The 17,951-nt window shown below is 43.5% G+C and overlaps 1 protein-coding gene across 6 annotated transcripts in view; it reads right to left on the reverse strand.

Annotated features, from left to right (window-relative positions):
• Nucleotides 1-17,951, reverse strand: part of PLCB1 (phospholipase C beta 1) — a 249,505-nt gene that overhangs the window by 109,310 nt on the left and 122,244 nt on the right. For all 6 annotated transcript variants that reach the window (XM_065682353.1, XM_065682352.1, XM_065682354.1 and 3 more), the window contains exons 8-9: nt 10,264-10,410; nt 2,117-2,274 (exon numbers count right to left, since the gene is read on the reverse strand). In XM_065682353.1, coding sequence (XP_065538425.1) covers nt 2,117-2,274; nt 10,264-10,410 — 305 coding nt within the window. The remainder of the gene's footprint in view (nt 1-2,116; nt 2,275-10,263; nt 10,411-17,951) is intronic.

The following is a 17,951-nucleotide window of genomic DNA, read 5'->3' on the forward strand; positions in this document are numbered from 1 at the left end:
ACCCTGGCAGCAGCTCAACATCTGCAGCTGAGAAAAACCTTACTGCTTTCTGTATGCCATGAAGCAGGATAAAAACCAATCAAACAGAAAAGCCCACAAAACCCCCATCAACATAAGGAAGGGGAGTATATATTGCTTCTGTCTCCATGCTCCAGAAAGCCCATCTGAGGCAGCGAAAACTGACAGACCAAACAGAAGCATTGTGTGCCGTGGTCACGCCAAAAGCGTGAGCTGATAAATGAATCAGCATTCAAGACCCAGTGATCACTCTGTATTGATTCACATGCTTCTGACATTATTTCACTATCATTCTGCTCCTCCTCAGCCAAGCAGCACACTTGGAGTGTTGCAAAGAAACCAGCAGTCAATACATTTCTCTGTGTGGAGGAAAAAACACTTGCCCTGAAGTGACAGATGAAATATTCCTGCGTAGGTTCAAAATACTTCCCAATATCAATCCTGCAGACACAGTGTCTAGGGTCACACATCCAAGTAACCAGGGATAATCCTCATTCCTGCACCTGATCCTTTTAAGAATCAGATTAACTTTGTTTTAAATTCCTGCTCATGACCAAAGGAGCTGAGAGCTATCTTCCTTAATTAAAGGGCTTTCAGCAGCCAAATTCTGTGCCTATAAACACAATTGCCTTCACATAAACAGAACTGGAAAGCAAAAAACAAATGTGCAAGAAGGTTGTTTGATGCTTTCCTGTGATTAACTCCATCAGTGAAGAGTCAGAGAAAACAAACTGAAATAGAGTGTTCTGGTGTGAGTAAAACGTGGTGTTCTGTCTGCAGTGGCAGTGGTGTTTGCTTTTTTCCCTAAAGGAAGACAAAAGAAACCCCCCAACAACTCATGCTTCAAGTGTGGGAGACATGCTTCAAAGCTGTAGCTAGCAGAGAAGCCACTCTTAACACCTATAACATTACCAAATTCAGCCATTATCATTGTTTTCCACATCATCTTGCACACAGGCAAGTCTAGAAATATAATTCCATAGTAAGTTAGTGTCTCAGATGAAGAATAATTTCTTCACACTTGAAAAATGATGTCCTGATTATCATTATAAGCTGTGCTGAGTACCAATCTTAGTATAAGAGAACACCTCCATCATGCCCCTCTAGCACTCTGGATCAAAAGCATCTTTAAGGAAGATAAGAATTTAAAGTTACTGCTAAGGGTATAGTACCTACCTTTCATTATAGAGAAAGGAAATGGAAGGTGGAATTCAGTAATACAGATGATATATTTAGGGTTTTGATGACACAGATATTCCCTTGCAATCTCCAAAGATACTATTTTTTTCCTTTTCATCCTTCAGTGCTTCAGATCCGATCCCATCTATCAGGGATAAGGGTAACACTGCACACACTGCTACTCATTTCTTAAACTGGGACTATAATGCTGAGTGTCTGGACCCTGTGGGAGGGACCTGCCCATCTGGGCATGAGTAGCCTCTTCTCTGCTCACAGGAACTTAAAGGCTTGCAAATTGAAGAGTTTTCCACGATAGCTGCTGTTTCCTGCCTCAGTTCAGCACTTCTGTCCCCCACGCCCACCTACCAGGCAGAGAACAGAGAAAGAGTACACCGATGCACTGCTTCCTGCTGCTCAAATGCTTGTGGCCCTCGTCTCAGCTCTCCTCCCTGCTGCATTCTATAGAGCTGTAACACAAACCAGTCCTTCCTCCCCATCCTCCTGGCTCCAGATGCATCCACAGACCCATTTTACACTGTGTAAAACCAGTTGTGGTGGCAATACCAGGTCTTTCAGCCCTGGCTGTGCTCTGCCCTGTTCCTCTCCCTGTGAGATTTACTGAAGGGACGTGCACAGCAGTATGGACCTGAGCACTGAGCCCAGCCCCGGATGGCACAATCACACCATATAATCCTTTTTCCTCTGGCTGCCAGAATGACCAAGAACCTTTTCCCGTGCAAGGTCCAAATCCTGCAACTCTTCTCCTCCTATGATTCTGCACATGTTCTGAAACCTCTCAAAATACCACATTTCTATTCCCTTCCACCTATGCAGTTATGGCCTAGCAATGTATTTATGATGCATTTTACACGGAAGAAACCTCCCCAGCTGCAGAGATCAGTGAGCTGCACAGCCGTACCTTGAAGGATATCTCAGTTGTCATAGTGAATCCGTGTGTAATGACCGGCTCTTCCTCAGCTGTTCGTCCTTTCCAGCAGTCCAGCTCCACACAGCGGCAGCCTGACAAAAGCACTTGCCGATACATCTCCACCGATGAGTTACCGGCCAGCTGTCCAGCTACAACAGCACAAGGACATGGAAACAGGGAAGTAATTTGGGAATAAATACAAATGATCTAATAACAATCAGAGTTAAAGGATCTTTTACCCTCGGCTCAGAGGAATAACACTTAAAGGCCCACAGAAAGCGTAAGACTGCAATGGAAATAAGTTAGATGCAGTCAATGTCATCATTTGGATTCTGCCCTCAGTTAAAATGCTGTGAGTGAGGAGAAATAACTGATTGAAACCAATTCAACAGCTCCTGATGGACATCACCGAATACAGAAAAGGAAAAGAAAGGGAAAGGGAAGAACTTAGTTCTAAAAGACTTTGTTATCCTTTGGCAAGCGATGTGAAATTCAGAGGTGACCCAGGACAGCAAGATCACATTTTCTCATAACATACAATACTTTCAGTAGAGATGGTGCAATGAGGAGGTCTCAAATCTATATTTAATACACTCATCAGCACACAGAGTTGATCAGCTGAATTTCCTGAGGTGATGCTGCATTATTAGGTGCTCAAAACCCACGCAGATGAGGCCCTCAGTGATACGATTAGCAGACCTGAGACAATGGTTAGACTTGGTGATCCTAAAGGTCTTTTCCAACCTAGCTGATTTCATGATTCTATTACATAGGGAGAAATTAACTGAACTCTCAGTTTCCAACAATGACACAATAAAAATCTAAAAATAAACAAGGAAAATTCAGCTTTTCCCAAACTCAGGAAGTATAAAATAACCCCAAACCCACAAGTAAACCAACAAAGAAGTCCAGTTGTATTCAGGGAAGAATATCCAGTCAGGATGTCTTCATCTGCTGCAACAGGTTAGATTCCAGTCATATGGGTGCAAATGTCTTGCAGCAGGGAGGTAAGGGTAATGGAAAAGAAGACTTTGTATGTGAGGAAAACGGATGCAGTCTCCTGCTTCCAAGCAGACTTCCTGAGAAGACATTCCTGGATTTCTAGAAGGGAATTCACTTGGCATTTTAAGGAGGCAGTGAGCTCATTTAAGCTAAAGATTCTTTGCTGACGGGGGATATATAAATAATTTATTCTAATTACTATATAAAATAATGCAGATCAATCCTCATTGTATCTCCTCTGTGGCTGGGTTTTACGCTGGGAATCACACATTTTGGGTTTTGCTTCACTAAATCGCATTGCCTGCTTTCTCTGCTTTTACCTTTCACTAACGACTGTAACAAAACCCCTTCTGTCTGAAAGTTCCTGTTCACTGATTGTGTCTGACACATGAGCTGGAGCAACCTTAAATACTCCACAAGACATTAACATTACGCCTATGGAAATCCCAAAAGATTTCTCAGCTCTTAGTGGAACCAATGGGAAATATATGTTAATAACTAATTTGGTGCGTTCTGGAAAGTTCTGAAAAGCCAAATGCAGTCAGCAAAGTGACAATCTGCCTTTTCCTTTCTACTTATCTTTTCCTGAGTTCCCCTTTCATTATGACAGATGATCTCTACTCACCCAAAAGCCATGTTGGTGCAGTTTCGGTATGCACTGGCTCTTTGCAGGATACAAACAAGCCTGAGCATGGATCAGGGTACAACAGCACAAGTTTCTGTGTATTCATCCCTAAGCAACTGCTTGTGAACATTTTGCTCTCATTATATGGATCTGCTAAACTCTGCTGCCTGAAAACTACATTCCCTTTAAAACCTGTTTTCAGGTTGTTGTTCTTGTCCCTCACAGCATATTGAATTTGGATTAACAAACTGGTTTATGGTTAACAAACTCTCCTGTACTCCCCGAGAGACTGCTGGCCATTATTACTGCTAAGTGTTTCAGACTACAAGATCCTTAACCTTCAAAAGCGCTTAAGTAAGTCATGACGCGCCTCGCTTGCCATATGACACTTCTCCACACTACCTTATTAATAAGGCTCAGACGTTTTGGAAGGATTCCTGCTATGGATAAGAGGATATTTAACCTCCAAACCATTCAATCTTCAGAAAGGCTCCCAGTCACGGTGCAAAATGCTAGCAAATGTTTTAATAGTCTCTAGAGTTTATTTGTTCAGAAACACAGAGTATCAGGAACGTTCCCTCAAATGGTTTTCTGCACATATCATTTATCAGTTTCTGGTTTGAGTCTCTATTTCTATCTTTTCCAAACCAGCCCTTAAATAGATGCATTCTAAAATGGGCTAACACAGACACCAAAGGGAATCCTGCCAGTATGGTAGTTTTCATATCCTGATTACAGATCAATTTTATAATACTAGAAATTGAAAGCATTATGGCTTCCCTTCTGTAACACACACAGCATCTACGGTAATGCCATAGCTGTATCCCATCACCCTACACCGGATAAAGAAAACCATATTTTGGCAAAAACTTGCTTTAAATCATGTGGTGAGGCACTGGAATGGGTTGCCCAGGGAGGTTGTGAGTGCTCCATCCCTGGCAGTGTTCAAGGCCAGGTTGGACAGAGCCTTGGGTGGGATGGTTTAGTGTGAGGTGTCCCTGCCCATGGCAGGGGGTTGGAACTGGATGATCTTGAGGTCCTTTCCAACCCTAACTATTCTATGATTCTATGCCTAAGCAAAAGGAGCCTGTGCTGAATGATAGAAGCTGAGGACATGACCCACGTTTCTCCATACAGATCAGTTTCACATCTCTATAACTTCAAGCTGTTCATTTCTCAGCAACTGCATCCTTGTGGGGGGTTCATTCATCACTTTTTTTCCAAGTGAAAGTTATTTGCAATACATAGAATTGAAATTTAGTTACCGTTCTAAGAAACATCGTCCCAAATCTGGGGGATATTTGGACCAATATATGTGGGGTCACCTCACTCTTCGCTACTCTAGAACACAGGCTGCTTCTGCGCCCTGGCCCACCCATGGCACCACCTTTGCCCAGCAGGAAGGGCCAGCATGCTCCCTTTGCCATGCACAAACACGAGTTACTAAACCTCCTTTCTTCAGGTAAGTCCTGAAAATCCAATCAGTGCTCCGGATCATCGGCTGTAGTTTGCAATGTGCAAACTCAGAGCCCCGGACTGCTGGGAGTCTGGCTCTTGACTCCAGCAGCACCAGAAGGTGCTGGCGGCTGAATCGGGTTTAGACACAGTACATTTATGTGAATTTCTTTTCCTTCCGAGCTATTTTGCCATGCACAGAACAAGAGAATTAGACCCCACACTGTGACACGTTCTGCTACTGCTTGTACCTAAGTCTCACCCTATGGCTGCTATTTTTAACACTTCACACTGGACCAAAGCAGGACGTGCAGTCAGGCTCGCTCCAGCCAGCAGCAGGAATACACTTGCTGTCAGTATTGATTCGGGCCCACCCGAGCAGAAGATGCAACACCTGCATATGCCAGGAGGGCTGGGGCTGGCCAGCCTCTGGGCTTGCAATCCTGCTCAACCCACAGCAGAGCTGCGGCAGCTCCAACGCTGCAGCCGGGCTGTGGGATGGACATTATCTGGCAAGGGGTGCGTGGTGTAACCCTTGCCCCAGCTGTGGGATCCACTTGAGGAAGACACTGCATCACCAGTCCAATCTCTACCACTGCAGTGAGGGAGTGCGACCTGCAGGGACCTATTTACAGAGCCTGTCCCCTGCTGCCGGCTCTCTCCATCTTTGTCTTATGACTCCAGCTATTTGAGCATCTTCAAATGCTACTATTGGAGTCAGAGAGGTTTCCTGAGCCTCAACACATGTTTACCCTCCTTTAAAAAGGAGGTTTAGAAAATAATGTATTACTCATTTCAAGATGCTTCAAATAACATATCCCTCATCTCAATGTCCTTCAAGTCGTTGGCCTAAAGAGGTAAATCAGAGAAGGAACAGAGGATCTTGAAACCTCACTAAGCAGTAGTGAATGAAATGTTACTTAAGGGAAACAAAACACTTCCATGATCTTGACTTTTCTTCTCCTTCTTGAAAGTCCACTTATCTCCCATCACACCAAACAATGCACTTTTAAACTCTTTATGTTCACCTCTGCTGCTACTGGACACAAGCTGCCTCTAGAAATGTTGGTGTCAGTTGCTGATGTGTGTTTGAATAATAAACGTTGCCTTAAGGACACAATATATACATTTGGGCTTTTTTCTTTCTCTCTTTTACAAGGTTTCCAGTCACTTTTAGAAGTAAAAATTCCCTCACCTATAATAGGGCTTAAAAAACAGAGAACTGGCGTTGGTGAGGCTGGTAAGGGAGGGCAGGTACCCCTCAGGACAACAAAAAGATAAACTGGGGCTTAACAGTATCAGTATGAACACTCGGCTGTCAAAACTTTAGCAGCCGTGTGAAAACATGCCATGATCTACATGACCCAGCAGTGTGCACTTGCAGCCCGGAAAGCCAATTGTATTCCTGGAGAAGAGGAGGCTCTGGGGAGACCTTACAGCAGCCTTCCACTATGCAAAGGGGCTGAGGAGTGACTTTTTACAAGGGCCTGTATTGACAGGACAAGGGAGAATGGCTTTAAACTGACAGAGGAGAGATTTAGATTAGACATTAGGAAGTTCTTTACCGTGAAGGTGCTGAGGCGCTGGCACAGGGTGCCCAGAGAAGCTGTGGCTGCCCCATCCCTGTGTTCAAGGCCAGGTTGGACACAGGGGCTTGGAGCAACTTTGAAGATGTCCCTGCCCATGGCAGGGGGTTGGAGATGGATAAGCTCAAATCATTGAAATCATTTTGTGGTTCTATGAAGCTGTGAAGAAACTGCTTTGGAGGCTTTGAAGGTGAAGAAGATTTCAAGGAAGCGCTGAGTGCAGCAACAGTTGTAACTGAGGAATCGCTGAGATCAGAAAAGCTGCATGACAGTAAAGGAGAGGCCACAGCAGCAGTAAGGAAGAGAACATGCCCCTCATGAGACACTTTTCTAGAAACAACTGAAAGTACTGGACTGTAAGGAGGGAAGCAGATGCTGAAGGTGAATGGGACAGCCCCACACTGGCTATGCTCACTACACTGGTAGCTCTGCAACCTACTGCTGCTATGGTTTATCCTTTTAGCCAACGACAAAACATATGTTAAAGGCTTGTGATTTTCATATTCATGTTCATAGCCGTTCACAGCCACCAAAGTGTGCAGCTCTGATAATGATACATTATGATTTGTCTTTGACTTTGGGTGCTGCTGAGTGAAGAGCTGCAAAGTCACTCCCCACTGGGACAACAGCAGTAACCTGAGGTGAGGCTGGGGAGAAACCAGAAAAAATGCAGGGTTACACTAAGGGTTCAAAGCAGTAAATCAATGAATATGACAGCAGTGAGAACAAAGATGAGAGACAGTAAAACGCAGTTTCCAAAAGATGGCATTTCGCTATAAATCACTTCTTCCCTCATGGAGTTTTACCTTCGCTCTTAAAAATCACAGTTCCCTAAGAGAAAGAACGCAGTAACACTTCTAAATAAATAATCAGGACTTGATGTACTGCCAAGGGTTTCTACCAAAGGCTAGGGAAATGATCGGCACAATTAAAAATACGTTCAGCGTGCACATGCTTCTTTTTATGTTATAATGCTTCTTGGTGCATGCTTTTTCTGGGTTTGAAAACTAACAAAAGGAGAGATAATTGGAAGGGCATTAAGCACAGTAATCATAAAGTATTGCTAGACTGAATGGATTTCTTATTGTCCTCGTCATTATTACATGACTACATGCTATTTCACATGTCCAGAGAGGGCAGAGGTGCTACCGAAGCTTCCCTTCCAAAGCCATGAGCACTTGAGTAGCCCTATTGAAACCTTGGGAAAAAGAATATAGTCTGCCACTATTCATTTTATTCATTTTGCTAAGTCCTTGCTCGAAGAAAGCAAATGGCAACGTGACTGCTGTATCTGGTCTAGCCTCAAAGCAAAAGCAAAGGGTGTCAGCTTTAGTAATACGCAGATCAAAATCAAATCATTAATCCCGCTGTCAGCCAGCTGCCACACAGTTACTGAACATGATGAACCACTAAAAGAGAAGGGCATGTGTTTTGTGCCTGTAAATGTGAAAATATACACTCTGAAATGGAATTTGGCAAAGATTCCAACTTATTTTCCACTATTCCCTGAGTTTACTCTGATTTACTCTCTCCAACTTACTAAGCCAGGAATGTTATGTTAAGTCGAGACTGAAGATCATACTTCTAAACGTAGCTTCTGAAATGAGTTACAAATGCAGGCAAAGAAAATTGCAGATGCAATCTGAGATGATCTGCAGACTTTCACATACAACTGAAAGTGAATTTGGATAGTTTCAAGGTAAGCTTGCTTTCTTCTGCAGTAATTCAGTATGTCACTTGTGGTGCAGTTAAAACACTTAGATTAGGTTGGATTAATCGTGAATTCCCATCCTTAATTCATTGGGGTTTTTGGCTTCTGTGCTTCTAGACCTTTAGAACATGACGATCCACCCGGATCAAAAATCGGTGGTATGGTAGTAGCTATAAATTCATGCTGGTAGAGGGGAGAACAGTTTTATCTCTTCAGACCAACTTTAAACTGCATTGTCTGCCCTCCCTGTGGGCCTATGCTTCCCACATTGCTTCAACAGCTTTACTGTTTTCTTCCAGAGAAGCTGCAGCATTTGCCTTAAGAGGGCCCTAATCCTCCCTGACAGAACAAAGTCCATCCTGGAGGTAAGAGGTCTGCAAAAGATCATTATTAAGCATTGCTTTTCCTTTGGACACGTCTGCACTCTTCCAACAAGTATAAATTTCTGTATATTGGAATCATAACTTAAAAGTGGCCACACTGATTTTCACTCCTTTTAATTTAGAGAAACAAAATAGCTGTCAAGCCAAATCCTTATATGACAAGTTTTTAGCACAAAACATATTTCACAGCCAAGACATAAACCTCTGAAAAATGGTGTCTAGTGGAAACAATGACAGCTCATTCACTTACGAAAGCACTAGAAGGTGCTGTAGAAAGTGCTATAACAAATACAGACCAGATGAAAGTAACTACCAAGTGCTCTGTTTAAGTTGGGCATCACCACTGCATGGTTCTGTTTAGGTTTTGGCATACTGGCATTCTAAAGACCTTGGGTCAGTTAAGGCAAGTTAATAACATGAAAAGCTCACGTTATCCATAAGCCACGTTTTTAGCACACACTGTAGCATTACTACTTTTTTAATCATAATGCTAAATCGTAAGCAAACATGGCAAGACAAGGCAAACACCAAATCAAATGGGAAAGAACTCCCTGTGCACCTCTGCTTCTCAAAAACATTTGTTCCTACATAAACTAAACTAAAATAGTAAATTTACAATTATTTTCTTGCAAGGTAACAGCATCTTAGACTGGAAAATGAGTGCCTAAAGTTGCATTCCTCAACTGCCTTAGGGTTTTGGAATCTTCAGGCATTGCTGACTTTGCTGTGCGAACAATGCAGCTCAGGCTCATTCATTCAAATTCATGGGCACTTCTGGGTTCTCAGCCTTTCTGATCACATGACAGCACCTACAAATTTCAGCTCAGCCATCAGATAGTCAGAGACCAGATTTCCATCCCTTGCAGATACAAATGGACTGTCAGAAAGCTATGTGCCGTGTTGGGACCTCTCTTAATCTCTGAATCAAAGAGATTTCATGGAGCTCAACAAACCGTCAGATTTGATGTTTAGGGGCAAATTTATTAGCTACAGAGATGTTTCCCATATTCTGCTTCGCATAGTTGTTTGGCTTTCCTTAGTTGTCATTATAAGTGCATTGTTCCTTCTCCTCCCCAAAAAGGACCATAATCTAGAATCCTATCTAAGTTGAGGGAAACTTTCCATGGACTTCACTGGGTTTCAGACCAGACCTTTACGAAACACAACTGCTACCCACCTATATAAAAAGTGTAATAGAAGTGTATTTAATGTGTGTGTGTAGCAGCTAGAACAACAATCATGTGCTACCCTTGCTCCCCTGAAAACTAAGCTCCATCATTGATCACTGCTGATGCTTTTAGTTAATTTTATGGTATTGCTGCAAATATGCTATGAATTTTTCTAAGATAAGAAATCAGATCTCTCTAACACTGTACCTGTGAGGTAGGTGTTGTGTGAGGAATTGATGAAATAGTGTGACAGTGGTTGAGACATGTCTTCATTTAAATCCAGTTTCTCAGGTGGAACAACGCCGTTTTCTTCTCCACTCAGGTATCGCATAAATCCATCCACTGATATCTGTCCTGAGAGAAACAGATCCAGGGAAAGCACCAGTTAACTTCAAGTATGGATTTTGTAACTCACACATATTACGTTCGACATAGACTTGCACAAGGGTGTGTGTGAAAGATCATATAATCATCAGACTGGCCTTCATCTAGTTATTCCTATATTCTTTTATTACTCTTACCTCATTTTCAGCCGTATTCATTGCACATCCTTTTACCTATACCAAAGATAATTAATTTCTTAATCAGTGTCTACAGATAATCAAGGGCAGTGGGGAATCAGAGAGGGCTACAAGAACAGAGAAAATAAACCACAGCCTATCAAGGAAAGGAGTCTTCTAGGGAAAAAGAAAGCTTGCTTTCCAGAGGAAACCCAGAAACCAGCAAACAGAGCCCCAAGCAAAGGAACAGGTAACTTTGACCTCCTCTGAATGTGAGTCAATGGGTATATGAATGCAAGCAAAGCAAAGCAAACTAAATGAACCACCTTTCGAGTGGGAACTAAGCTTTGCCTTGTAATTTTTATATTTGTCTTTCAATTTATATCTCACTGGAGTGCCAATGTAAATGATCATTTCATATGCTACTGGCAAATTAGAAAGCTGAGTCCTATCCTCAGTTTAAATATCTCCGTTCATCTCAGTGGAGCTGTGCTTATTACATCAGGATGAATTTCCCTGTCAAGCCTCCTGCACAAAGTTGATTTTAGGGTGTCAACTGGTACATTTAGACTAAGAAAAGAAATAATCCAGTAGTCTGTATTTGAGGAGTAATGCTTAACTGAATGGATCTGAGGCATTTTTCTTTGCCTGGTATTTTTGTCCAGATTTCATCTGTAGATTTCCTCAACCACATAGGTTTAGTTAACTCAGTTACTGCCTGCAGTAAAACAGATCTTCCAAATCTCTGACGAATCTTGAAGCATCTGACTCTCGACAATGAGAATTTCTTACCTCTTGTCCCCAGCCCAAAATATTCAGCATAGTATCTCTATAAAATGTCAACTGACTTTGGCACTGAATAATGGAAGAAATCAGACCTACTCCTAACTCTGCTACTACCTCCTTTTAGGGTCAATCCATTTTAATCCTAAAATCACATAAACTTGCAGATATTTTTCTAGCTTATGAAAAAGTAATAGCATTTTCGTAAAGGTTGTAACCACAGGATGCAAATACAACATTTACTTAAAATCTGTGCTTGGACCCTAGGGTTTGGCTCTTAATCAAAGAGGAAAAGATGTAACAGCCTTAAGTTCAGACGTCTCATTTTCATAACAACCCAAGATGGTGGCACTAAATGAACCTATTCATACCACAAGGAATGCAGCGACAATACAGAGCAATGCAATTATCATTCATTCTTATGACAACAATTGTATGATGGTTGGAAGGAAAACCATCAAGTCCATCCACTATTTTAAGACTGTAATCTAAGTGTAATCTTGTCAGGCTCCACAGCTGCTTTCTCATAGAGTAATAACAGCCACAGACAGAGGCTGACATACTTCCCTTTGCACAAGAAAAGATGTATGATGGAGGAAATCAGGAAGAAACTCAACACCAAGGTTCTCTGTGAAAGTAAAACTTTCTGAACAACCTATCGGCTGTGTGAACCTACGAGAGAGACGTTATGAATGTGAACAATATCAGGTACTAGCACAGAGTTACCCTGAGCTAAAATCCATATAGGAGAAAGACTCTGCGCCGAGTTCACTGGGCAATAGATACGGTGTGTGGTGTACATTCAAACCACACTAGCAACATCATACAGGAAAAAACGAGTAAGATCCAAATGGGATAGCTGCTACACAGGGAAGCAGCAAAGCTATGTCACATTACAGTGATTTACAGCTTTTGATGTTTGAGACAGCTCATCCAGAGTCACCTCTGGATGAGAGTCATACCTCTGTGTTGTCATAAATGTGCCCCTTTCAGACACACTAGAAGTTTTAAAGTTGCATTGTCATCGCTGCTCCAGGCTGAAACGAAACATAGTAGTTTTCATAAACACAATTCCTAAAAAAAAAAAATGCGGCATCATAATCACAGTGTTTGGAAAGAAAGCCTTCCATTTTGTTACACAGATACTGAGGCTGATTTGTGTAGCATAGTATTCAAACACCTCAAATCAATCTCTGTGTTTAACCATCAGAGTATGCCTGAAAAACAGGGTCCTTGCAGTCCCTGTTTTTCAGATGAAGACCTGAAGCTAAGGATAAACTGCTGGGCAGTACCCTATGGAAAACCTGTGGGTTGAGCTGGGAGCTGAACTGTACAACCTTTTGAAGCCTGTTTGGGTGAATTTCTTCACTATAAGGATGGTGAGGTGCTGGCACAGGGTGCCCAGAGAAGCTGTGGCTGCCCCATCCGTGGCAGTGTTCAAGGCCAAGTTGGATGGGGCATGCAACAACCTGCTCTAGTGGAAGGTGTCCCTGCTCACGGCAGGGAGTGGGAACTGGATGAGCTTTGAGGTCCCTTCCAACCCAAACCATTCCACAATTCGACCTTGAACACCTTTTGGATAAAAAGAAGCAAGGCCTGGGCCAGCACTTCCTCCCTTCTCTCTATTTTGTGGTCTATTCTGCTTCTGCTCCTTTCCACATTGAAGTAAGACCACGTCTGCAGAGTGGTCCTTCTGCATATTGCACTGGTATTAACATACATCACAGCAAGTATTATTCACATGTATAATTACATAGCTTCTGAGTTACAAAGTTACTGAGCTTGACGCTGTAAAATGCTATTTCCCCCATCATAATTAAGCAGTCAGTATTTCAGAATGCAAAGCAATTTGCAAGTTCAGTTACAGCTGATATTGCACCGGTTTTGACTATGGAATGGAGATGGCAGATGTCAAAGGGACTTTGTATCCTGGATATTAAAGAGTATATTGTTTGTGACCAACGTCAATGATATTCTGAGGGCAACTGCAGCGAGGCCAATCCTCGGTGGACAGTCATCCAAAATGAAATAGCCTCAATTTATTGGTGAGAATGGTCTCTGTTTCCTTAAGCATATTACAGATTTACCACAGACATTGGCAAGAAAAAGAGTAATTTGTGATCAGTTCTTTCCATTACAGCTGTCACATTTTATCTTCGCACATATATTAAGAAGATTTAATGATACACCAAGCCAAACTGTGTGGTTCAGTTGATACGCTGGAGGGAAGGGATGCCATCCAGAGGGACCCTGACACGCTTGTGAGGTGGGCTGATGCCAACCTTACGAAGTTCAACCATGCCAAGTGCAAGGTCCTGCACCTGGGTCGGAGCAATCCCAGGCACAGCTACAGACTGGGCAAAGAAGAGATTCAGAGCGGCCCTGCAGAGAAGGACTTGGGGGTGCTGGTCGATGAGAAAATGAACATGAGCCGGCTTCAGTGTGCGCTCGCAGCCCAGAAAGCCAACCGTATCCTGGGCTGCATCAAAAGGCGAATGACTAGCAGGTCGAAGGAGGTGATCCTGCCCCTCTACTCTGCTCTTGTGAGACCTCCCCTGGAGCATTGTGTGCAGTTCTGGTGTCCTCAACATAAAAAGGACATGGAACTGCTGGAACAAGTCCAGAGGAGGCCACGAGGATGATCAGGGGACTGGAGCACCTCCCGTATGAAGACAGGCTGAGGAAGTTGGGGCTGTTCAGCCTGGAGAAGAGAAGGCTGCGTGGAGACCTCATAGCAGCCTTCCAGTATCTGAAGGGGGCCTATAGGGATGCTGGGGAGGGACTCTTCATCAGGGACTGTAGTGATAGAACAAGGGGTAATGGGTTCAAACTTAAACAGGGGAAGTTTAGATTGGATATAAGGAAGAAGTTCTTTACTGTAAGGGTGGTGAGGCACTGGAATGGGTTGCCCAAGGAAGTTGTGAATGCTCCATCCCTGGCAGTGTTCAAGGTGACATGGTTTAGTGTGAGGTGTCCCTGCTCATGGCAGGGGGTTGGAACTGGACGATCTTAAGTTCCTTTACAACCCTAACTATTCTATGATCTTTTCTATGATCTATGATCTACATGATTAGATATAACAAGTTAGAGAGAAAAGAAACAGGCCGGGCAAAGACAAAGGGACAGGACAGATTCCCGTTTTCTTGTACACAGTGCTTTAAAATCACCTGAACACCACGTGTTTGAAGAAACTTGCAAAATAACCAGTGTGCTTCACACACTGAAAAACAGGGAACTAACTTGGCTTTTTTACTCATCATTGCCACGCTAAACTGATCTGATGTCACTTACAAGGACAGAGGCAGACCTGAAGCTCACTAGTGTTTGTTGAAATGCTACCATCAACTTCAATAACGCCTGGTTCAAGACCTTACTAAGTAATTCTAAGCACAATGCAAAGAAATACAAGACTCCAGATGACTGTCTTTTAGCTATGTTGGCAAAGCCAGACCGAGAAGAGCAAACACAGATGTAACCATAACAGAAGCTATGTCAACAGCTACAGCGCTCAGTGAAGATTCTTTCCTCTCTGGGGTTTGGAGTTTACAAGTGCAAGAATACATCTCCCTTACCCTCCAATATCTCGCCTCTAATTTATCTGATTAATTAGAATTTCCCTATGAGGTCACTTCGTAGTGCTTTAGCAAAACACTTCAACAGCACAAACAATAAAATGCCTCCTTCTTCCTGCGGTGTCTGCTCTGTTTAAATGCTCATCACTTAACTCCCACAGCAGTGACACTGGAATGCTTTCTGGTAACAGGGCAATGGCTGGCCCCACTCTGCAGCCCCTTGGGGCTCACAGGGCCACTTCTCTTCCCCCTCCTCTCCTCTTTTCCCCTTCGGGCTCACTCCTCACACTTCTTCCCTCACTCCTTGCTGCCAGCACCATTTTGCCCTTCTTTAAACCCACATCCCCTGAGATGCTGCCACGGTGGCCAAGGGGCTGGGCTGTGCCCTGTGGTAGAGCGGCAGCACCAGCCACGGCCTCTCCCCACGGAGGCCCTGTAGCCCCAGTACCCAGGCACCCACAGCCCAGAAAACAAGAGAGGTACAGCCTGAAAGGGAACATTATAGGGATATTCTAATCAATTGTTCCATTTCCAACTGAATGCAAATCCACTCTGCTCCCAGGACGAGCGCTGTCTCAGTGCATCTCGCCAAGAAGCAAACGTGCTGCAGCTGGATGACTTGCAAAGTCTGTCAAACCCACCCCGCTCCTACACTGAATGGAAGATGCTCGGATGTTGTGTTTGATGATCAACGTGGGTATGTTTTCTCCTCTGGCCTCACGAAAGAAACCTGTAATGAATGTCAGCTGCGGGATGTTTGATTGTCAGAGCACGCAGAAGTGGCTGAGTGAATTTTTGTGCAAGGCAAATAAATAACAGATCGATTTTAATGTTATCATGGTGCAGTGGAGGTCTGCAAAATGTAAGAGCAAGTATTGAGGAAAAATACAAAAGCGGCTCATGTATTCTTAATCACATGCACTCCCAGCAGTGTAGCTGAACACTTGTGTATAAATTATATAAACCTTTATGTGATCTAAAACCGAATCTGAATTAAAAACTTACAAGAGCTAGAGGCACCGGAGAGCCTGGAGATGCCATTACATGCCTTCCTCCATATTTATATATCAACATACCTCCAAAATTCATTCTCTAAAGACATTGAAGCATAGATTGGTTTGGGTTGGAAGGGACCTTAAAGCTCATCCAGTTCCAAGCCCTGCAATGGGCAGGGACACCTTCCACTAAAACAGGTTGTGTCAAACCCCATCCAACCTGGCCTTGAAATGGGAAAGAAGGTTCTGAAGGAAAGGGACCTCGACTTTTCCTTATCTTTTGAACATTTTATCCCTTACCTTCTAGGTATGAAATGCATGGAAAGCATCCTCGCAGTCAGAAACCCCTGCTTGCCCATGCAAACTGTTATTCACACGATGAAGTTCCCATGGCATCATTTCACAACACAAATCGAATCCAAACTCACACAGACCTACCCAAATCCAGTTCTAGCTTTACCCCTGCACTACTTTCCTGCAGCATGGATTTAAGCTCAGCTTGCACTCCACCTGCACATGCCAGCAGTCCTTTTGCAGTGTGCACACAACCCCCTTTCTCCCTCACACTTAATCTACAAGCTCAACTTCACCTGCCAGTTGCCTGGCAGAGTTTGTCAGTGATTCTCCCACCTGCTGCCTCCAAACATCATCCTTTATTACAGAAAGATGAGGAAGCTCATCTAGGAGACTCCGCAAATGTCCCCAGCATTCAGCCTTTCACCTGCAGCAAAGCCTGAAGCAGCTTCTTAGCAAGTGGTTCCCCAGGACATCTTGAATGGTTGCTCCATATGACCTGCAAGGCGGTGAAATTCATGCAGACATCAAAGAACCACCACCAGATTGCCCATCAAGTGAAATCAACCAAATGTGTTATTTTTTTCACTAAAATTTGGTAGGAAGGAGAAGTAATTTCCTAGTAGAAGGGTAATATATGTAAGAGGGATGCTGAGAGATTCTACCGAATTTCCCAGGCTGTGATCAGCCTCATTTCATGAAACATTGGAAGTGTTTGTACAGCAACTTGATCATTTTCTGCATCCCTGGCTCCACCTGACAGCTCAAAAGTAGTTACAAGCTCCTTATTAGCTACAGCTACATCATCCCATACCTTTCAAGATCTATTACACTGGATGAAAGGAATAGATGTTCCTGGATGGCAGTTTAAAGAAAAGCACATAGAAACGTAACTGCTACTTTGCCTTTAAGGAAGAGGTCTCCTTTGTGGTCAACATTTGCCAGCTCTAGAAGAAAACAGAAGTCATTTCCATCATCCCAAATCCTTTCTCGGAAGCTGCCTTCAGGCAGGTGGCATACCGCTGGCAAAGGACCTACTGAAAATTCACAACATGCATAGGAGCAAGGAAACGAACCCTCTCTTCTGTGGTTCTTAGATATTGCCAATATTCATGAATCCAAACGTCGTCTTCTGCAGTTTGGTAGCTGGGATCTCCCCCTTCCTGGGAGATGGTGTTCACTAATTTGCCACACAACAGGAATACCAGGCAGTCAGTTGAACTGGTTGATAGGAAAGACTGTACGTTGTGAATATACTTCTCAGAGACTCCACTATTTGAAGACTTACTGGTTATCACAAGGCTCTTGCTAATCCTCTTTGACTAGATCCAGAGAACCTAAGCATATTTTTCCCATCAGGGTCTGTGACAGAACTTGCGCAGGACCAGGGCACTACGCACTTCCCTGTGCAAGCACCGACACAGATAACAGCCTCATGTAAAACTGTTCTTGTGCAGTTCGTCCAGAGCTGGCAAAAGCATAGGCTGCTTTTGACACAACAATCTTTCTCCTGCTGCTTAATGAGACAAAGGGAACTCGACCAGCTCCTGCTTTCCCAACCCCTCCAGTGTACCGGCACATTGTTCTGGATGGGGAAATGCTCCTGGGTCCCCGGGAGCTTGCCAGCTCAACTTGAGGATGTAAACAAACTCCTGCTCACTCAACACCCGCAGCACTGTGCCAAGCCCAAGATAAGAGACATCAGGGTTCAAAGTGGGGCTGAGCTTCTAAAAGAAGCTGCTTCATCAGTT

Source organism: Lathamus discolor, chromosome 5 (assembly GCF_037157495.1).
Source record: "Lathamus discolor isolate bLatDis1 chromosome 5, bLatDis1.hap1, whole genome shotgun sequence".
Classification (NCBI taxonomy): domain Eukaryota; kingdom Metazoa; phylum Chordata; class Aves; order Psittaciformes; family Psittacidae; genus Lathamus; species Lathamus discolor.